The sequence below is a fragment of the Procambarus clarkii genome, chromosome 42 (assembly GCF_040958095.1).
Source record: "Procambarus clarkii isolate CNS0578487 chromosome 42, FALCON_Pclarkii_2.0, whole genome shotgun sequence".
NCBI classification, from domain to species: domain Eukaryota; kingdom Metazoa; phylum Arthropoda; class Malacostraca; order Decapoda; family Cambaridae; genus Procambarus; species Procambarus clarkii.
In genome coordinates this window covers 21,543,430-21,567,220 of record NC_091191.1, presented here as the reverse complement: position 1 = coordinate 21,567,220, position 23,791 = coordinate 21,543,430, and the positions used below count along the sequence as shown (strand labels likewise).

The 23,791-nt window shown below is 39.9% G+C and overlaps 1 protein-coding gene across 2 annotated transcripts in view; it reads left to right on the top strand.

Moving 5' to 3' along the window:
- LOC123770249 (uncharacterized) overlaps window positions 1–23,791 on the top strand; it is a 407,808-nt gene that overhangs the window by 87,635 nt on the left and 296,382 nt on the right. For both annotated transcript variants that reach the window (XM_069339938.1, XM_069339939.1), the window contains 5 exons: window positions 8,007–8,092; window positions 8,877–9,018; window positions 9,143–9,306; window positions 9,765–9,955; window positions 11,412–11,512. In XM_069339938.1, the coding sequence (XP_069196039.1) occupies window positions 8,007–8,092; window positions 8,877–9,018; window positions 9,143–9,306; window positions 9,765–9,955; window positions 11,412–11,512 (684 nt within the window). The remainder of the gene's footprint in view (window positions 1–8,006; window positions 8,093–8,876; window positions 9,019–9,142; window positions 9,307–9,764; window positions 9,956–11,411; window positions 11,513–23,791) is intronic.

The window sequence follows — 23,791 nt, the reverse complement described above, 5'->3', positions numbered from 1 at the left end:
CTTCATCCTCCAGAGAGATCAAAAGACTAAGAAGATTACCATGAATCATATGAGAGGGCCTCAGGGGTTCTCTCTGGGAGAAGTCGTCTGAAAGATAGGTCAGGGGTCAATTGTTGACTTGTGCTTCTATTTCCGTGACAGTGGTTTGTAACATGGTGAGACTAATCTTCTGTCGATATAAAGCTTTTCTTAAGCATTTTTTCACAGTGCCTACCATGCGTTCATAAAATCCTCCCTGCCACAGTACTCGAGGTGGTATAAATTTCCAGTGGCACTGTCTGCTTAAAGACTGCTCGTACCTCTGGATGATTCCATTTTTCCCTTAAGCAAGCTTCTCCTCCCACAAAGTTAGATCCATTATCAGAGATCATCAGTTTGGAACAAGATCGACGTGCTGCAAACCTACGAAAGGCTTGTAGGAAAGCTTCTGCACTCATGTCAGAAGTAACTTCTAAGTGTACGCCTCGTGTGGTTCCACACGTGAAGAGGCATATATATAGGCCTTCACCGGAATCTTGTCCGGGGCGCCTGTTAAAATAAGAGCTTCCATGTAATCTACACCAGTGGTCTCAAAGAGACGAAGGTGGACAACTCCATCTTTAGGTAGTGGTGGAGGTCCAGGGTAAGGACACACCCGAGCATCATACCTTCTACAGATCACACAAGATTTAATAATGGACTTGGCAGTTTGGCGACCCTGGGGAAGCCAAAACTTCTGTCGTAAATCAGTGAGAGTATTTAACACTCCACCATGTAAGGTGCCATGTTCATGGTAATGTAATACTATGAGTCTAGTTATGATGTGGTGACGAGGAAAAAGCATAGGATTCTTTACTTCTAAATAAATTTCTGCATGGAGCAGATGTCCTCCACATCTTAAGATATTGGAATTATCAGAATCAAACCAAATGCCTAGAAACGTCACTAGTTTGTCTAGAAAATGTTCATAATTTCGTCCATAGGTCTCCATTTGAGCTTGTCTGATCCAGTAGTTAAGGGGACTAGGAAATTGATGTTTAATTCCTACCTTGTTAAAGAAATCAAACACAACTTGGGTAACCCCTAGTAATTTACTTAAACTAGAATAATAATTAGGATCAATAGCTAAAGACCGAGAGGGTTCAGGATCCATAGTGGGGACAGTGATATTGGTCACTATGACTTGTGGTTTCTGTTCGGGCCACTGACCACTGACCAACCATTGGGGTCTTTTAAACCACATCTCGGTTTTAACTAACTGTCTCAAAGTTTATCCTCTTGAGAGGTAATCAGCTGGATTGTCCTTGGTGGGGACATGTCTCAATTTATACTCAGCTGGTAGCTCTCGAATTTCCCCTAACTCTATTACTAACGTTCAGAGTTTTGTTGTTATTGTTCTTTGCACATTGTAAGATTGCCTCGTTATCTGACCACACTACTATCTCACCAAAGTGAATATCATTGAGTGCCTTGGCCAGATAATAAACCAATCGCACACCTAATAACAAAGCTGTTAACTCCATCTGAGGTAGTGACTTTTTCTTAATTAGGGCCACTCTAGCCTTAGAAGTACGTAAAATTGATTGCTTAGTGTTTATTAAATAGGCTACTGCGCCATATGCTTTGCCAGAGGCATCGCCAAACACGTGCAAATTAGTGGGTAATTTTAGTTCTAAAGCATTACGAAGAAATTTTAGAATACTAAGTTTATTGAAATCCGTCGTTAGTTGCTGCCATATATTATGCAGATCATTAGATAACGGATCATCCCAACCCATGTTAGTTTGCCAGCACTCCTGCATGAGGAGTTTACCCTTAATTAAAATAGGGTTAAGTAAGCCTAAAGGGTCAAATGCTTTACTGACATACGACAGTAATTTTCTCATGGTTAAGGGAGAGTTATTAGTTTCCACCGACTTAATATTTAGTTCGTCAGTGGATGTATTCCATTCCATGCCAAGAACTTTTAAATTATAAGGCACTTTGTACCCTAGAAATTCATTTTCTGTTAGTTGATTCAGCTGTTGATCATTTGAAGCCCACGCCTGTAGCGTCATATTGGCTCCCAGTAACTCGCAGTTAGCCTCATGATAAATTTCAATTAATTTGGTTTTATCATTAGTAGTTCCCTGGAAGTTATCAACGTATAAGTTGTTGCTGATTTCAGTTTTGTTTGTACTATCAGATTTCTTCAAATGTATCTCCAAGGTTGCTTGGAGTAAAAATGGTGAAAAAATAGCTTCAAATAAGATCGAGGCAAATCTATAGGTTATAATTTCAGTATTATGATCATTAGGATCCTTCATCTAGAGAAACTTGGTGAAATTACAGTCTTCTTCTTGTAGACCTACTCTTAAGAAAGCCCTGCGTTGGCCGTATAGGTGTAAGCTCCTAATCGAAACGGTAATAGTATGTCATTGAGTCTTTGAGTTAGATTCTGGCCAGTTTGTAGGTAATCATTTAGTGATACACTTTTGCCTTCACTTTGGCACTATAGTTAAATACTATTCTAAGAGGTGTAGTAGCCGAATCTTTCAAGATGGTGTGATGAGGCAAATAATGCCCTTGTTTTGTATTATCATGTTCAACAACTTCAATAAATTTGTTTACAAGTTGTTGTTGTATCAAATCGTGATACATTTGCAGTTTATCCGGTTGTTTAGTTAACCTAGCTACCTGTGATTTTAATTGATTTAAAGCCATGAAGTGATTTACTGGCAGCTGTGGGTTATTTAGCTTCCATTGCAATTTAACCCAATATTTGTTATTTTGATAAATGACTGAGCTAAGATATTGTTGATAAGTCCAAGTATCATCTGGATTTGGTTGTTCAGGGGACAATACCTAAAGTATCTAAATCCCATAATTTATATACAAGGGAATCAAATCAGAAGTATCCTCAGCCACGTCTCTGAATTGAAGTGGTGACTGTTCCAAGCCTAGTCACGCTACCATTATTGAATTATTTTGTTGATCAATTATGGGTGTAGATTTTTTTCTGGGGTAGCACTGGTCCCGTAAGCAATTTGCCTTCAGCTGACAGCAACAAATTCATTCCGCGTTGCCTGGAGCATCCAGTAATAAATCGATAATAATAATCTGCCCCAACAAGTATACCTACATCGGTGTGGCGGTCAGAACTTATTTTATAATCAACCAACGTCATGTCACTACGTTTAGGAAGCTTGACTGTATTCCCTATATGTATAACCTGATACATATAGGTCAGATGGAATTTTGTCAACAACTATAGCCTGTACTGGGCTAGCATAGCCTCCTAGGCGAACCAAAACTCTCACAACCTTGTAGTCACGAGGTCCGGTGTGAGTCAAAAATCCTGAAATATTTCATTTCACTTGACACAAGGTTTACAATTTCAACTGATCTGCCAGTTGTTGTGTAATAAAGGTTTTTTGAGAACTTTGCTCGAAAAGACCACGGGTGATGATCCTGGACTTCTTACTAGTTAACCTTAGGTAGGTCATATACTAGCTGTAGGTAATATAGTAATATTGTTGGATTTGGTAGCAAGTACATTCACTTCCATGTTGTGACCATTGGAGGTCACAACACACTCACCATGGAGGTCACAACACACTCACCATGGAGGTCACAACACACTCACCATGGAGGTCACAACACACTCACCATGGAGGTCACAACACACTCACCACGGAGGTCACAACACACTCACCATGGAGGTCACAACACACTCACCACGGAGGTCACAACACACTCACCATGGAGGTCACAACACACTCACCACGGAGGTCACAACACACTCACCATGGAGGTCACAACACACTCACCATGGAGGTCACAACACACTCACCATGGAGGTCACAACACACTCACCACGGAGGTCACAACACACTCACCACGGAGGTCACAACACACTCACCATGGAGGTCACAACACACTCACCATGGAGGTCACAACACACTCACCATGGAGGTCACAACACACTCACCATGGAGGTCACAACACACTCACCATGGAGGTCACAACACACTCACCACGGAGGTCACAACACACTCACCATGGAGGTCACAACACACTCACCACGGAGGTCACAACACACTCACCATGGAGGTCACAACACACTCACCACGGAGGTCACAACACACTCACCATGGAGGTCACAACACACTCACCATGGAGGTCACAACACACTCACCATGGAGGTCACAACACACACATACACCCAAATAGTACACATGTACGTACACACATCACTGTATAACCTAACCAGTTTCAGAACTCAGGGGTAAGATTCACGAAGCACTTACGCAAGTACTTACGAACGTGTGCATCTTTCCTCAAACTTTGACGGCTTTGATTACATTTATTAAACAGTTTACAAGTTTTAAAACTTGCCAATCAACTGTTGTTATTGTTATAAACAGCCTCCTGGTGCTTCGGAGCTCATTAACTGTTTAATTATTGCAAAACATCGCCGCCAAAGTTTGAGAAAAGATGTACAGGTTCGTAAGTACTTGCGTAACTGCTTCGTGAATCTTTCCCCTGGCCTCTGGTGTAAATCCCAACATAACATATTTATATTGGAACACATAGTGCAGGAAGGAAGACGGGAAATGAAATAGTTTGAAATATGCAAGTTATTGGGGAAAGACAAGAGATAAACAGAGATGAAAATAGCCTACTTAAATGTTGATTTAAAAGGAAAAAGTACTCCACAGACGGGTGTGGAGTACTTGAGTCTTTGTAGTACCAAAGATTCAAGCTCAATTGTTTAGCAGTATACATTGTATAGTAATCCATTCCACAAGATAACTGTGTATCATATAATAAATATAAATCAAATAATAAAATTGTTAAATAAGGAAAGACACAGTAACTGTTAGACGAAGCTAAAGTATAAGTATTGCAAAACCATACTGGAGACCATAATAAATATTGCAAAACCATACTGGAGACCATAATAAATATTGCAAAACCATACTGGAGACCATAATAAATATTGCAAAACCATACTGGAGACCATAATAAATATTGCAAAACCATACTGGAGACCATAATAAATATTGCAAAACCATACTGGAGACCATAATAAATATTGCAAAACCATAAATATGATGATCTATTTCGTCAAAGCATTCTTGGATATCGCCGAGTTGTGAGTTTTTTCTCAACAGGTCAAAAATGCCCGAAACGCTGTGCGTATTAGTGGCTTTAGGTATTGTATGTACTAGCTCTATCTATAAATCCAACAGTATGTTTGTAACTCTTCATCAATGTATGTGCTTTTACCTGAAGAAAAAATTGAATTTGAATTTGAATTTGAAAATGTCTGTGATGCCAAGGATGATGATGAATTAGGATCGATGTAAGAGCTTTCAACATAATAGGCCAGAGTTTGTTTTAATGTAATTGGTATAGAATGTTTTTATTTGTTTCAAAATGAAATATATTCAGAAGCTCCAACAGGAGGAGGAGTTAATATCAAGTACAGAACTATACTGCCAATAGTGAGCTTCAGGGAAGGTTGCAATTGAAGGGCAAAATCTGAAATTTGAGAAAGCGAAATTTTCGGAAAAAGAATGGATAACATTATATGTATAATGTAGACTGCCAAACTTAATGGAGAAAGAGGCAGGAGATGTACCATGTACAACAATACTCATATATCTATCATACACCGGAAACTAGACATACATGCACAGAAAGAGAAACAGAAAACCAAAATGTGGCAGGTGGGAGAGTGAAGGGAGAGTCATACTCAGGATAAATCTAACACCATGGCAGAAGATTCATCGTTAATGTACATCACGAAACCTTGTGTGAGTGAGACTTAATATCTACAGTAGAAGCTGCCTTAGAGAAACCTGACTGGTAATCATAGAACAGTTCTATGATTCTCAATCGACTTGAGAATGGTCCAGGACGGACCGAAACGTCGTCGTCCCTTCAACTTCTAGTGTGTGGTCTGGTCAACATACTTCAGCCACGTTATTGTGACTCATCACCTGAATGCTCAATGTCCATCGAGGCAGATTAAACTTGAGCATGTTCTCAAGTGCAAGACTGGACGAAGACAGGTAAGCAAGCACCCGCTCATGCACAGACGCATGATGTTTAAGGTTTTGAAAAGCATCTTAGTTGAGGAAACGAGTGAGGCTGAGCTCATCTAAAGTAGAGTTAGAAGAAAAAAGATGATAATAATGTTAACTTTGTCAGAGAGAGAAAAAAGAGAGAGATGTTTAATATATCAGAGAGGGAATTCGTAATACAAATATGATAATTCACCCGCACTTGTTTTTTAAGGAAATTGTATTTAGCCACTATCGCAGGTGCAGTGTTCATCACTGGAAACCCTCGAGATGCCAGTCTGCTAGACAACATCCAGTGTATGTTCAGTGTTTAATAAGAGGAATAGATATGAAGTTCTACACTGCAGACGAGCATCTCCGATATGCATATCTGTGCTGGAAAAGACACTAATATAAAGGATAGTCAACTGAGCAATGTATGCATAATGGATCAACAGAGAAGGAAGATTATGCCTCACTAACTAAATAGTTATGTGATAGACGGGAAAGGAAGAATGAGTGAACTGCGCATTCATTGGATATCAGAAGGCCTTGGACATCACGCTACACTGGTAAGAATTTTACAGTAAGGAAAACAAGGCTTTGATTCAGTGACGTGTCTGAAGTGATCAGTGTTCGAAGGACATGCTGTAGGAAACAGTGTAGCACCGGAGAGCACACCGACGTGAGATCTGGGCCACAACAGCCTAATTCATGGCGCGAGCCCTAAGCTTAGCAGCAGCCTCTTGATACGCTTACCGCTAAGTCTGAGACTGGAACAAAGATGCAATAGAAATTTAGGTAGAAAATCTCCCTCTAACAGTAGACATCATTGCCCCGTGCACCAGTCTACCAACCCCAATACTAAATCACTTTAACTAAATTGAACAGAATCGATGACAACACAGTACTTCAACTCCACTGTTTAAATTGCTGCGGAAGATAATATGCTGTTACATAATTAATCCTTCACTTTTCTGTCCTCCGCCTCCACCCCCTCATCTTCTGGTCTGACATTTATGAGTGGTTGGCCATAATAATTGTCAGATTTGTTAAAGACCGTCTTGCAAAATGTTACCTGTAATGAAATCTACTGTCAGTTTGGTCTTTTTTAACATTTGTAAAGAATATGGATGGATAAATTTGAAAATTAATTATTTTCAACGTATTAGAAAGAAAGTAAAAGGCTTTAAAACAAAATGTATTTGGGAAGAAGAAGAAACACCGTTGGAGCTGCTGAATGATGTAAGTTCATAGGTTTGCTGTGAGACTAAACTGGAAGAAAAGATAAACATGTAATAACAACGTATATTTTGAGAACAAAAATATAATCAAACAAGCATGGAGCGTTTTTAAAACATAACCAAAACATAGAAGAGTGAAGTTTTAAAATGAATGACAACAAAATGCATAAAATGAGTCGACAGAATAACACAGTACATTAACTAGGTGTTGATAATTGAAATTAAGTAATTCAATGCCGTGGTGAAGAAAAGTTAATTTGTATACAGGTATGTGTTTTAAAGTGAAATTATATGTCAATGTGTCATGTTATTCAACCCGTTCTCGCAAATTCGTAAAGTCAATATTGACTTATTAACTACGTGCATAGGTGATATACTAAACATAATAGATACCCTTAAAAAGATTCATAGAAAACACCGACCTTACCTAACCTTGTTAGTATCTTAAGATAAGCATCTTATTGCTTCGTAATTACAATTATTACTTAACCTATACCTATTATAGGTTAGGTAATAATTGTAATTACGAAGCAATAAGATGCTTATCTTAACATACTAAGTAGGCTAGGCAAGGTCGGTGTTTTCTATGAATCTTTTTAAGGGTATCTATTATGTTAAGTATGTCACCTATGCACATATTTATTAAGTCAAAATTGACTTATTAAATTTGCGAGAACGGGTTGTGTTATTATAATTTTAGAGACCATATTTTTGTATTCATTTTCTTTGTTAGATAACAAACTTGGCCGTTGAAGATGTTACTGATGAAGACACTCAGTGGTTTAGGGAAGCTGTCGAGCAGTATGATCTTCACTTCAGGTGAGCATTATGACCTTCACTTCAGGTGAGCATTATAACCATCACTTCAGGTGAGCATTATGACCATCACTTCAGGTGAGCATTATGACCATCACTTCAGGTGAGCATTATGATCTTCACTTCAGGTGAGCATTATGATCATCACTTCAGGTGAGCATTATGATCTTCACTTCAGGTGAGCATTATAACCATCACTTCAGGTGAGCATTATGATCTTCACTTCAGGTGAGCATTATAACCATCACTTCAGGTGAGCATTATGATCTTCACTTCAGGTGAGCATTATAACCATCACTTCAGGTGAGCATTATGACCTTCACTTCAGGTGAGCATTATAACCATCACTTCAGGTGAGCATTATGATCTTCACTTCAGGTGAGCATTATGATCTTCACTTCAGGTGAGCATTATGATCTTCACTTCAGGTGAGCATTATGATCTTCACTTCAGGTGAGCATTATGACTTCACTAACATTCATTAACAAATAAAGGGATTGACTAAATGTAATATATATAGCTGTATTATATCTATATAACTATATATAGATATATAGTTATATCAGAGATATAACAAATATAATAGTTTAGGTCCCTGTTACACTAATAATTAAGAACACAGCTGCAATACATGTTTCATTTGCATTCTAGTCTTTCTGTTCATTTCGTAAATTACATATCATTTTAATCTTTAACATTTATGGTATATATTTTTTTAGCTTATTGACAAATTATGAAAAATTCTTCAACACTTGTGAGGTTTATGTTACTTCTTTCTCGTCCCCAGCTACCAAGATGGAAGGGTAGCACACCTCTGCCCTCACCAGGATGAAGATGTTATTGCTCTAAATTTTAAGCGTGGAATTCTCTCTGCTCTTCAAGTGACAATAACTAATGTTGCAGACAAGGAAGAGGTTGTTGTTGATGAGGTAAGACTATAGTTGTACATCATATAAGGTTCATGAGAGACTCGAAGCATACATACTCTATTTTCATAAATGTAGATACTGAATAATGTATTTTCAGCTGTACTCTATGAGGTATTTTCTGTAGGGTGATGTGTCTGGGACATGCAAGACTCTGTATTCTGTGAGCAACCAGAATGATCTGATTGTTACCAAAATCAAAGAAAATTGTCGTTCAAATGGCTTCCTTCCCTACGTCCCCCACTCTCACTATACTACAGGTGACTCAAGTATACAACTGCCTTTCTTCAGGTGAGTCCAATAACTGTATTAAGATAGGTATAGAAACAAACTGTTCAGAGAAGATTTACAGTAACTGAAGAAATTTTGCTTGTATAGGCTTAATAAAGTTAGCTGAAGATAGTGTACAAGTTTAGACTAGAGATGGTGGGTAGTTTACATTGACATTTGGATCATTTTACCAATTTGTGTTTATTTTTTTCCGGCTGACGTCACTCTGCACCATCGTTTGGTTGCTCGCCATGTTTGTGCTCTGTTTTATCGACATCTTATTTTGCCTTTCAGGAAAATGTTATTGCTAAATTGTTATTTTATTGTTCTTACCATTCTCACTATAATATTTTCCCATTATTACTTTGACATCCAATGCAATTAATGAAGTTAGATTGATTCATTAGTGTAAATCTGTATTTTTACGTATAGCTTTGACCTGAAGTAACAGTTTAATATGTGGGTTCATCAATACCTAGACGCAACCAGACATGCCAGATGCATCAGCGTGCGGGCGTGTGGGAGCAAGTTACCTGTCTAGAGGAGATCAGAGTGGACGGCGCCACCACCGCCGCCCACCGTAGCCACCTCGCGCTCGCCAATGTCTACGTCAAATCTAGTCTCAGTCTGCAAGCTGGACCAGTGCCATCACAAGGAAACTTTTCACAGTGTAAGTATACAATTATTATTATTATTATTATTATTATTATTATTATGGAGTAATGGAGAGGGGCAGGAAAATTAATGGGAGAGGGACGGGAGAAGTGAGTGGGAGAGGCCGAGGGGAGTGAGGAGGACATAGATAGATGAATTAATTCAATAGAATGGATAGTGGATAGATGGATGGATGGATAGATGGAAGGATAGAAGGACTGATAGATGGGTGGATATATTGGATAGAAACATAAATGGATGGTTGGATAAATAGATGAATGGATAGACGGATAGATGTATATATGGATGGAAACCTGAGCAGATGAATTTAATTATTGAATAGACAATAAATAGATGAATATTTGGATGGTTGATAGATGGATAGGCATGATAAATGGATGGATGGATAGATAGAGTGATGGATAAATGATAGATAAACATATAGATAGATGGACAGATGGGACACACACAAACCAATGAAAATCATTTTGCCGTCATTGTGATTTCCTTGTGATTTGAGTGAGCTTAAGAATGTGAATACCTTTACCCTGGGCCAGAGTGTGGTCGGGTTGACAGTAAAAACCACTGTTGGGCTCCGACTTGAGGCCTCTAGAACCTCCCAGTGAATTCAACAGAGTTACGGGTTGGTTGGCTTTTGTACCATCATGGCTGAGTAGGTTAGGGCAGGTGTAGGTTTTCAACTCACATACATCCTTCTTGCTTATTTATCTCCCCTTCACTGAATTGTAATATTCGTCATTCTGATATTGTATTCATTAACACGAAAGTACTTAAGAAATTTCTTGTATAATTTTCTATCAGGATTGAACATTGTCATATATATATATATATATATATATATATATATATATATATATATATATATATATATATATATATATATATATATATATATATATATGTCGTACCTAGTAGACAAAACGCACTTCTCAGCCTACTATGCAAGGCCCGATTTGCCTAATAAGCCAAGTTTTCAGGAAATAATATATTTTCTCTATTTTTTTCTTATGAAATGATAAAGCTACCCATTTCATTATGTATGAGGTCAATTTTTTTTATTGGAGTTAAAATTAACGAAGATATATGACCGAACCTAACCAACCCTACCTAACCTAACCTAACCTATCTTTATAGGTTAGGTTGGGTTAGGTAGCCGAAAAAGTTAGGTTAGGTAAGGTTAGGTAGGTTAGGTTGTCGAAAAACAATTAATTCATGAAAACTTGGCTTATTAGGCAAATCGGGCCTTGCATAGTAGGCTGAGAAGTGCGTTCTGGCTACTAGGTACGACATATATATATTATATATATATATATATATATATATATATATATATATATATCCAGTTTTGCTTTAATGTCAAGTAATACATTATGGTAGTAATAGTAATGGAGGTGATATTAAAATTCTTTGAAACAAAGCAAAACAATTTTCACCGTTGGGGATATTTTCAGATGGTTATCTACAGACAAGAGAACCACTCCTCATGGATCTTAAGGGAGCTTTCCACTCTGACAGGTCTAGGAAATTCCCGGAGGCTGATCTTAGAGAACAGGTAAGCTCTCAGGCAAATCTAATTATATGCAGATTAAGGTAATTAACTTGATTGTTTCCAGGCATTTTTGTCAACTAGAACAAGTAGATAGAGTGAAGTCTCACTCGAATGGAGCGATTCATTACAGATTCTGTACTGTTAAAGAATATCCATTGGATACTACTCCACTCTTTCTTCACTTTTTTTTGGTCACAGTTATATAAATTATTTATTTGGGAACACATAAGAAGTCGTTTTCAGAATATTTTGAGTCGGAAATAAACACAATCAGGATTTTAGTCAATAAGAAGAGCTATATATTGTGTGAGCAAGATATTCAGATGCGCTTGAAAGGTTATCTTGAGATAATTTCGGGGCTTAGGGTCACCGCGGCCCGGTCCTTCTTTTTATTACACACCCCCAGGAAGCAGCCCGTAGCAGCTGTCTAACTCCCAGTTACCTATTTACTGCTAGGCGAACAGATGCATCAGGGTGAAAGAAACTCTGCCCAATTGTTTCCTCCTTCACCAGGGATCGAACCCGGAACCTTAGGACTACGAATCCCGAGCACTATCCACTCAGCTGTCAGGCTCCCCAAAGGTAGTCGACTAGATCATGGCAGGATACTGCCCAGGGTCTGATTTAGACGTGGTGAGGCTCTTGTGCTACATGGATATATGTAGATAAATGTTAATGAAGAATAAAACCGTTTAACACCTGAACTTGGCAAGAGTGTCGTCGAGATGGTAAACAAGTCTGTACTGGGGAGGGCAGAGGTGTCTCATTTAGAACTTAACCATATGCTTTTAATGATTGTTTCAATACACGTTTTAATAGAAAAATAATAATGGAAATTCTTTCCCATAAATAACAATCTTTTATATTAATTGTGCCTAATTGGTTAATTATCTAAGGTGTAGCTTGTTTAGCTTATGCCTAAGGTGACATTTTTTCACTAGTGCAGCAAAGGTCATTTCATATCCATCTATCAAGTATTACTAGTAATAATAATTCAATGCAGCTTAGAGTGACTATTGAAAATTCACTGAGAGCCTTTCCCATTTATATTTGGCATCACAACGACCCCCGACCACAGCTCTAACAAAATGGAAGTCTATCTAAGAAGGCTGCAACCATCTGGTACCTACCAGATGGTAGAATCCAACACCAGGTTCACTGCCTGTAACACCAGCATATTCAGATATGCGTAAAGTAAAATCTTGTACTATTTTACTAATATACTTACTCAAAGGGTTCCTACGGCAAGCTTGAGGAAGAAATGACAAACTGTACCAAACAACACAAGTAATGACAGGGAAGAATATTTATTAATCGTTTCCTCAGATGTGTGGGGGTTAAAAAATATAAGTAGATGGAGAAAGTGAATGGAGAAGCTAAAAAATAGCTTTCAGGCCTCAAGATATATGTTCGTTTACGTGATAAGAACACGTGATAACGGACGAATCATTGAGCGACTCGCTGACGGAGCAAAAGGGAAACCTGATGGAAGTAGCAGGCGACGGATGATCACGTGAATGACCAGAACAGGATATCCTTGACGACACAATGAAAGTAGCGAGTTTCTCAAGGCCATGCACCCGAGGACACACCTGTAGTTAATTCAACTTGAGCAGTAAGGTCTTGAGAGTAAGGTCTTCAAACGATGGGTTCAGCCTCTGAAAATCCAGCAATTTATCGACAAGCGAGCATTATTGGTGAATGTGTAGGGTGGGTGGGGAAGTGGCCCTTGACAACCCTCAGAGAGTGAGGCAGAAGCCAACGTGAAAATGACTGATCAGAACACCGACATTAAAACCCTAGATAGAAGTGCATGCTCCAAAAAAGAGCGAAGTGAGGACACAGAAGGCTAATGAAAAACAATATATTTTTGAGGGGCTGTCAGGACACCAGACAGTTACGAGAGAAGGCCCGAGGACACTGAATGAGGAACATCACCACCAGTGACAGAGACATAGACAGCATGGATGTATATATGTAAATATGTATATATGTATGTATGTATATTGTATGTATATATATATATATATATATATATATATATATATATATATATATATATATATATATATATATATATATAAACATCGTAAACTGCTCCATGAAAATTCACAAAACAGAATCTGAGGGCAGGATCCAAGTCTACAATGCCCGGGAGAGCGAACTTGACCAGAGCTCTATGGGGTTCCAGGATGATCTCTCTCAAAGCAAATCTGAAATGGGCATCCAGCCGCAAGATTCGTGATCTCACGGATTACTGTCGCCTACATAACATGAGAGGTTAGAAAAAAGAACAAAACAAAGTCGTCACAAAGCACCAAGAAGAGAGAACCAAGTGGCCAGATCCCTGGATACTTGCAAGGAAAATTCTCTGGTTAACCCACAATGGGCCGACAGATAAAAGGAAACTTTACTCAGGTTTGGTCGATAAAACTCGATAGACATGCAAAGACAGTGAATATACACACACACAGAATAACATGTTCAATAATGCATGGGGCCCATTGCACAAGACACAAAACCAGTCTCAAGAGGAGTAAACTATTACATATTTGAGAAAAGAGGTCCCCTGCCGAGCGGTTAGTGTTCTCAAGGTAAAAAAGTATTTGAGCAGTATTTGGCAGTATCTTTGATTTCAAGTACTTTTTTGCCGCCTGTTTGCGTTTAAAACAAAATTCCCCGCTGTATCGGAGATGAAAAGTCACACAGAGAGCTCTCCGAGCTAAGAACTTCCCAGCCATGTATTGAGGAGATGCACCAGATCTGATACCCACTGTTGCATGTCGTGAGCTGCAACCATAATGTGGCGCTGAATTTGAGGCGAGGCAAAATAGGTGATCAGAGATTAATCTAAACAAAAACACAAAATAATATAAGCGCAACAAACAACTGATTGTATTCATAGTTGCTTTTGACCCTTTTCCGGGTTTAGATCGTGACCCAAAGTTGCGTATCTATGTATCGGTTTGTGGCCGGAATTTTCCTGAGTAGGTATACATTGTCACACCTCCTGGGTTTGGCTCGACAGAACTTGCTTTATTACCTGCCACAGAGCGGAATCGTTCACTTGAACTGAACCCTAACTTTTTTTGTTTTTTGTTTCATTTACATATACAAGAGTTCTTACATTCTTGTACATCCACTAGCACGCATAGCGTTTCGGGCAAGTCCTTAATCCAAATGTTCGACGGAATACGACCCGCCAAATCGTTAACAGCCAGGATTCCAGTTTACTGTTGCGTAAACATAGGCTACAGTTAAGGCATGACGCCTAGTAAATCTTCCCCAGCCAGGATACGAACCCAAGTCTTGTTACGGCCCTAATGGGACGCAACCGGGTTCTTTTCTGATGGTATTAGTTTTGGGTATCCGGCCCCAAGTTAGTAGAGGCTTTCAAGGGGTGAGCTCCGTAATGCAAGTAAAATAAACAGGGGAGGTACATTAAATACACAAGTATACCTCTTTCTATATGTATATATATATTCTTTTCCCACCACCATATATAAATTAAAAGTCACAAACGGGAACTATTACTACACAATATATATCTTCATCTCCCTCTGAAGACGCTGAACACTTGGCGACACTCACTCTGTGTAGTCTTGCCTGGCACAACCCTCTGCAGGCACCAGGAAACGACGATGAATCTACCCTGGCCACAGGCCAGCCAAATCACAATTCCACTGGGAGCCTTGTCGTGATGGCCCACAACCACAGTCCAGCCTGTAGCTGGCAGGTACCAATCAGCCTCGCTGTTAGGCCACTCCACGATGAATACTAGGGTTGCGAGCCCTAAGCAGGAGCCTCGTGTAACTCGCTGGTCACTCTCCTCGGTCGGCACCGCAGTGGGTTGTCTCTTCCACCAGCCAGCCCCGGGTATGGCAAATCCCGTCACTGCCACTCCTCAGGCAGACAATTGAACACTCAGCAGTGCTCGTCCGATGGCGGATCACTGCTTCTGCAAAGCAGACTGGTGAAGAGACCTTGGCTGCCTTGGGTAAACTGATTCAACATACATCACAGCCGTCCTAGTGTAACACGGGTTTGGGTTTCTCTCTCTACTTCACTTCCTTCTTTGCCCTCTACCCGTATTCTTACTTTTTATTCTCTACCAAGGGACTCCAAAACTTTTACCAAAGCCAACTCCACGCCACGTGGTCCTAAGACGATTGACCGAGGATTCTACACCCAGTATGACGTGACCTAGGCTCTGAGCAAAACCCTAGAGTCGCCTCTACGCTGCCACCACCAGACCAGTAACACAGAGCAATGATCGAGGTCTGGATCGATCACGCTAATTAATCAACCTTGGGGCTTGATCCCCACTAGTAGTTTATAATCTCGGAAACTTGAGTGTGGAATAAATTACACGGGAATGATTCGATGTTAGAATCGGCGCCCAATCCAACTCTGCCTCGTGTGGACCACGTGACCAGGACAAGTATACACATAACCAAATGGAAACAATAAAAATGCAATTTACTAACAAATTTAATTTATTAAAAGAAAACTAAAACAAAATCTAAATATGTTCACTCCCTATCACTTTAACACTCCCTACTTGACCTGAATGGCAAATGAGAAGACTATCCCTATAATTAACAATAGCAACTATACCTTGGGCGACCACAGCTCTAGATGTTGGGCTGGTCTTGGGGAGAGGTAAGATGGTTGGCCTCTTATCCCAGCTGCTCCCGTTTCCACACTGATCTCTCCCTTGTCTGGTCTACCCCAGACAGAACATTGTATCCTTCCGCCTAGTCAAAGTTTTACCAAGTTACTAGCCAGGTTTAAGTTATAACAATTAACCTCTGTTGTACTTAATTGATCCAGACTGGTTGAGTTATTTTACTGAAATTAAATTACACAAACATCTACGGCAGAGCTGTTCCCGATCACAAAAATGGTTATTAAAACTTTGAGAAATCGTAGACCTGTCAACCCTGATGACCTATGACCGCCGGTCACTCCGCCTTACAAGTTAGATCTGATTCGTGACGTCACTGATGGTGACTTAAACTCAATAATTAGAATACTCTTGATATTGTATCCAGTACTATTATACAATACAATTTTAATGCAAAATGAATAAAGGCTAATTTTCTCTAAATTACTGAATACTATAGGATGGTTCATTATACAAAATTATGAACAAAGATGCCCGCCATTTGTGACTCAGACCTGCTAATTCCCAGGGGACTGGGCGTTGTTGAGAGGTCAGGTCCCTACTCGAACTTCTGGAACCTTCTGGAATAATTCTTACAACAGCCTAGTTGTAAGAATTACAACACTAGGTTGACTTTGTGAAAGCAGACACGTCATCAGTACTGGGGATACTACATGGGAACCACTAGGACATACCACTTACTGGCTTAGACACAAATGTCCACCTTTTCGCTCCATAGATGGCATTCACTGTCTAAGCGCCACCTCACCAGAGGTCAGCAGTGGGTACTTCACGAGCCGACTAGGACAGGTATCCAGTGTGGGACATTTGGGGCTTGACTCTATTTATTTAAATATTAATGTAATTCTATTACGAAGGACCACCCGCTTTTGTAGTAAAGAGGGAAACTAAGAAAATATGATCATTAGAAAATCCCTAGATGAACCAGTAACTATGGATAAAATACTAGAGAATATGATCACTTATATAATTAATGGGCTGTATAATTTAACTGAATCAAAGCCTCAAACACCTACATTGGGGGGTTATTACTGGAACTTCATATATGTCCAGGAACTAGTGTGGTTCGTGCACCAGTTCATTATGCAATAATCTAATCCTATGACCAATTATAGAATCATTGTATTTGTCACCAATAAGAACATAGATTATGAACATGAGAAATTAATAATTATAATAAACACATGTCAATCCAAAAACAGTGCTCCGCATGAATAATACTACAGATAATGTAATTTAAGGAATATGGAAAGGGTCTTAGCTTGAAGACGTTTTCCAAGACATCGGTTATGACTCATCCTCGGAATCTCCTGAACTCATCATGGAACACTGGGAGATGATTAACACGGGAAATGACAGCTCGGGGGAATTCTTCACACACGCTGCAAATCAAATTATAGTCAGTAGCAACATATTAAGCTGCTAGACATCTATGTTCAAGAAAATTAAATTAGAGAATGGAGACAGATAATAACCTGTGGTTTTTTATAATCGCTCTGCATGACGACAAGCTACCCAGCTATAACCCCCTCCAAAATGATGCATCAAATAGGAATAAAGGTACTTAGCTAATAGGGCACTGTGTAAGTTAAGGCTTGCCGAAGTTCGCGTCCTAGGTTCAGGCGTCGTTGTAACGAACAACGTTGTAACGTTGTACGGGGGCCTCGTAGCCTGGTGGATAGCGCGCAGGATTCGTAATTCTGTGGCGCGGGTTCGATTCCCGCACGAGGCAGAAACAAATGGGCAAAGTTTCTTTCACCCTGAATGCCCCTGTTACCTAGCAGTAAATAGGTACCTGGGAGTTAGTCAGCTGTCACGGGCTGCTTCCTGGGGGTGGAGGCCTGGTCGAGGACCAGGCCGCAGGGACACTAAAGCCCCGAAATCATCTCAAGAATCTCAAGATAACACGTGGTGTCAAGCCTAGCCTAGATGTTGACGCGCTTCTCTGGCCGGTCACGTTGTGCTACACGGAACAAATTAACAAGTTCCTGGCTGAATGTCAAATTAAATCTCTTGACAATTCAACACGACGTATAAAGTGACATTGACACCAGCTAAGTTGTTGTCTGCAAAGGTTCTTCACACCTCACAGTGGCGACTTTCGTCTTGCGCTCTTGGTGGCGTCCACCCTGGTGGCTTGGGTAATGGCGTCTCTCTCTGAGAGCGTCGCCTCGTGTACTGGCGTCTCCCCTGCCCCGCTCCGCATCCCGCATTTGATACACAAATTATTAACTACGAATAATATCATCTCTCGCAGTTGTGATTGAAATGCTCGGATAAGGACGGGTTTATTATTCAGAGGAGTTAAATATTATTATTCGCCCGTTTTACGATGGTAAACAAGCAATGGAGAGGAATTAAAGTCTCTCCAGGGCATTCACCCGTGACGTTAAATTTATTACCAGATAACAGTTATAACTATAAACGCTCTATTTGGCATTAGTTGGGGATCAGTTTATCTGTAAATAATTATCACACAGAACACTGTTGTTTTATAGAGAATCAAACTCAATTCTCAGACACACTGGATATAGTTGTGTTTATTATAATGGAATCTGACGCAATACTGGCGTCTGGTGACGTAAGAATTCTAGCCTTATTGTACAGATGTAATTATTAGTACATGTGAACTCTACGTTTGGTTAATTTTAATTACTACAATGATTAGTAGATTTAGTAATAATTAATAATAATACAACAGTGTTGTATTAGTGTTGGAAATTTCCAACATAACTCCGGGGGGAGAATTTTAGGGTCGCAGTGTAATGTGGAGTACTGACACACCCATCCCGAAGTTAATATTAATATTAGTATGTTAGTATGTTAGTACACACATAACGAATGTCCCGTATTTGTCAAGGACATACAAGAAACTTAAGTCTTGCTGATTTCATGTTAAATGGAACATGTTATTAAGAATTATCTAAAGCTGATAATTAAGAAAGCTTACAATAAACTCTGAGACTGGTGTCGCTATGACATGTAATGTGTATGTTACAAAATCTCAATGTCTGCAAACTCTCAGGTACTCTAGATAAATAATGTTATTTATAGCCTATACAACAATTAAAGATTTAAATCTCACAATTCAAACAACAGAATCTACGGTGATGAGAATGTCCTGGGTCATAGTGACTTGTAATGGTTTGTTACTTGACATCACACCACAGTATCATCATAGTTATCTAAATTGGATGTAAAAGGAATTACTCTTGGTCAGAGCTGTAATAGGCTTGCAGTTTCCGCTTACATTGTTGAGCAGCAGCTCTAGTGGGGAGGTTGCTTGGAGGATCAGAATTACTGTCCTCGGAAACTACTGGGGAAGCTAGTTCTGGTTGATACTCTCGTTCAGCCAATTCGAGAGGAACCAGCTTCTCTAAAGTTTTTAGAGTAGTGTTACCTCGGCATAAAACTTTCACTACTTTCAGGACACCTTGATGATCTGGATGAATGGCAACAATTTTGCCTATGGGCCACTCTGACCTTGGTCCATCACTGTCGACTAGTACTAGGTCCCCTGGTTTAAGCTGTACTTTATTGTAAGGACTCGAAGCTCCGTAGTGGTACTCTCGTAGAGCAGTGAGGCACTCTCGAGTCCACACCTCATTCCACCTGTTAATAACCCTTGAGAGATGCTGGTAGCTTTCCACCAAGTCACTTCTGGTCACATGTGACGGGTCTACGGGGTCCTCTTCGGCTAAAGGGATGAGAGGGCTCAGTAGACCTCCATGGATCAAGTGTGAGGGACTCAGAGGCTCTCTCTGGGTGAAATCATCAGACAGGTATGTTAATGGGCGGTTATTGACTCGCGCCTCGATTTCCACAACAATGATTTGGAGTTCGGAGTAACTGACCTTTTGTCTGTGTAAGGTTTTTCTAAAACACTTCTTGACTGTGCCTATCATTCGCTCATAGAACCCACCTTGCCAAGGGGCTCTTGGTGCTATAAATTTCCAGTGACATTGTCGTCTCTGCAGGACTGACTGTACTTCTGGGTGATTCCAGACTTCTCGCAGACAGGCTTCTCCTGCCACAAAATTGGAACCATTGTCCGATATCATTAGTTTGGGACAAGATCTGCGAGCAGCAAATCTGCGGAAGGCCTGGAGGAAGGCTTCAGCACTCATATCTGAAGTCACTTCTAAATGTACGCCTCTGGTTGTAGCACACGTAAATAGACAAATGTATGCTTTCACTGGAATCTTGTCTGGGTTGCCAGTGAGAAGTAAGGCTCCTGTGTAATCAACACCAGTGGTTTCAAAGGGACGAAGATGTACCACTCTTTCTTCAGGGAGTGGTGGAGGTCCTGGGTAAGGACATACTCTAGCATCGTATCTTTTACAGATTACACAGAATTTAATTATTGACTTGACTGTCTGACGACCTTGAGGAAGCCAGTACTTTTGTCTAAGGTCGGTGAGAGTATCTAACACTCCACCATGTAAAGTACCATATTGATGGTGATGTAAAACAAGAAGTTTAGTGATGATGTGGTGATGAGGTAGAAGAATTGGATTCTTTGTGTCCAGATCAATTTTTGCATGAAGCAAACGTCCTCCACATCTTAGTATATTATGAGTGTTGGTATCATACCAGATACCTAGAGACGTAGTTAATTTATCTGGAAGATTTTCATATTCGCTTCCATATGTCTCTTGTTGTGCACGTTTGATTCAGTAGAGGATAGGATTGGGAAACTTATGTCGAATTCCTATCTTAGCAAGAAAGTCAAACACATGTGTAGTCACTCTTAATAACTTACTTAAGTTAGAATAATTGTGAGGATCAATGGCTAAGATTCGTTGAGGTTCTGGTTCTTTCATGGGAGTGGTGATATTGGTCACTATGACTTGTGGCTTTTGTTTGGGCCACTGACCACCAACAAGCCATGAAGGTCCATTGAACCACAGCGAAGACTTGATAAGTTGTTTTATCGTTAACCCTCGAGATAAATAATCTGCAGGATTGTCCTTAGTTGGAACATGTCTGAATTTATATCCAGCAGATAACTCATGAATTTCCCTAATACGATTACTGACGTAGGGAGTCTTATTGTTGTTGTTTCTTACCCATTGTAAGACTGCCTCGTTGTCTGACCACACGACAATCTCACTAAAGTGGATATTATTGAGTGTCTCTGTCAGGCAATGAGCCAATCTTACTCCCACCAGCAAAGCAGTCAACTCCATTTGAGGTAAAGATCTCTTCTTAATGGGAGCAACTCTTGCTTTAGATGTGAGCAAAATTGATTGTGCACTATTAACTAAGTAGGCTACAGTGCCATATGCTTTGCCAGAGGCATCGCAGAAAACGTGTAAATTGGTGGGTAAGTTTGGTCCTGAAGCATTACGAGGAAATTTCAAAACACCTAACTGATTAAAATCCGTTGAGAGTATCTGCCATTTAGCTTGTAACTCACTTGGTAACGGATCATCCCATCCCATATGTTTCTGCCAGCACTCCCGCATTAGGAGTTTGCCCCTTATTAATATAGGACTAAGTAAGCCTAAAGGGTCAAATGGTTGACTGACAAACGAGAGCAATGTTCTCATGGTAAGGGTTGAGTTATCAGTTTGTACTGACTTGACATTCATCTCGTCAGTACCGGTGTTCCATTCCACGCCTAGAACCTTTAATTGACTGGGTACCTGATAACCTGGAAATTCTTTCTCGATTACCTGGTTGAGTAATTCATTATTTGAGGCCCATGACTGTAGTGGCATATTGGCCCCTAATAGCTCACGGTTAGCCTCATGGTAGATTTCTACCAAATTAGTTTGATCATTAGTTGTTCCCTGGAAATTGTCGACATACAATTTGTCGCTAATGTCTGCCTTATAAGGGCTATTTGATTTCCTCAAATGTGTGTCTAATGTTGCTTGCAAAAGAAACGGTGAGGACGTAGCTCCGAATAATACTGAGGCAAAACGATATGTGATGATATCACTGTTAGGATCCAGTGGGTCCTTAATTCAGAGGAACTTTGTGTAGTTACGATCTTCCTCCTGCAAACCTACTCGGAGGAAAGCTTTGCTGATATCAGCAGTATAGGCGAAAATACCAGTACAAAATCGTAACAGCACATCATGTAGCCTTTGTGTTAGGCTAGGTCCCGTTTGGAGCCATTCATTTAAAGACACACTGCTTGGCTTTACTTTAGCACTGCAGTTAAAGACAATACGAATAGGTGTTGTCAATGAGTCTTTCACCACAGCGTGATGAGGTAAATAATGACCTATTTTTCGGTCATCGTTATCCACAACTTCAATAAATTTACTGTTAAGTTGTTGGATGAGTTGATGATACATGTTCAGTTTGTCTGGCTGCTTCTGTAGTCGTGCTAATTGAGACTGCAATTGTGAGGCTGCCATAAAATAATTAATTGGAAGTTGTGGATGATTCAACTTCCATGGGAGTCTTACCCAGTATTGTTTATTTTCATAGACAACTGTATCCAGATATTGCTGGTAAGTCCACGTATCATCAGGGCTTGGTTGTTCAGGGATAATACCTAAAGTGTCTAAATCCCACAAACGATGTACAGGTGGATCAGACTCAATATCTTCAGATATTTCTCTGAAACGTAGGGGTGACTGTTCCAAGCCTAGTCACGCCACTATTATGTTATTAGATTGTTGGTATGTTGACGCTGGATTTTGTCGGAAAAGCACCGGTCCCGTAAGCAATTTGCCTCCAGCAGACGACAACAAATTCATTCCGTGTTGTCTGGTGCATCCAGTTATAAATTTGTAATAATGATCCGCGCCTATAAGTATTCCAACATCAGTGAGGAAGTCAGAATTTATTTTGTAATCTGCTAGCCTCATGCGGTTTCGTTTAAGATGTCTCGCAGTGCGAGCTAACCCTATGACCTGCAGGTCTGTAGGAAGTTTATCTACTACTACCGCTTGTATTGGACTAGTGGAAGATCCGAGTCTCACTAATACCTTAACTACTTGGTGTTCACGAGGTCCACTATTCGTCAAGAAACCAGAAATATTTAACCTCACACTTTTGGCAGGTTTTAAATTTAACTGCTCTACTAACTGTTGTGTAATGAAGGTTTTCTGTGATCCTTGATCAAAAAGACCTCTAGTGTTAACTCTAGATCTTCGGTTTATTAGTCTAAGTTGAGATGTAGGCAGAGTGGTATTATTGCCTGACTCAGTAGCAAGTACATTTATTTCTTGATGCACTTTGCAATATTGCACTGTGGTAGAATTCGTGGAATTCTCCCCAGTGGTCATGGTTGGTGTAGAAGATTTTCTACATAAGGCGTAGTGATGTACACCTTGGTTGCATCTATTGCAGGAACGTAGCTGCACTACACATTTTTTGGGATCATGAGAGCCCATGCACTTGGTGCACTTGTGTATTTCTTGCAACCTTTTAATCCTAGTATTATAAGTAGGATAAACAGAGCATTGGTAGGTGGCATGTCCTTGATTACAAAACAGACACCTTCTCTGGTTAGTTGACTTGGTCTCTTTAGTAGACAAGTCATTGGTTATCTCAGAAGGAGACACCGAATAAGTACCTACATTTCCACTTCTTTTCCCAGTGGATGGAGTAGTCTTGGATTTATATTTACTAGA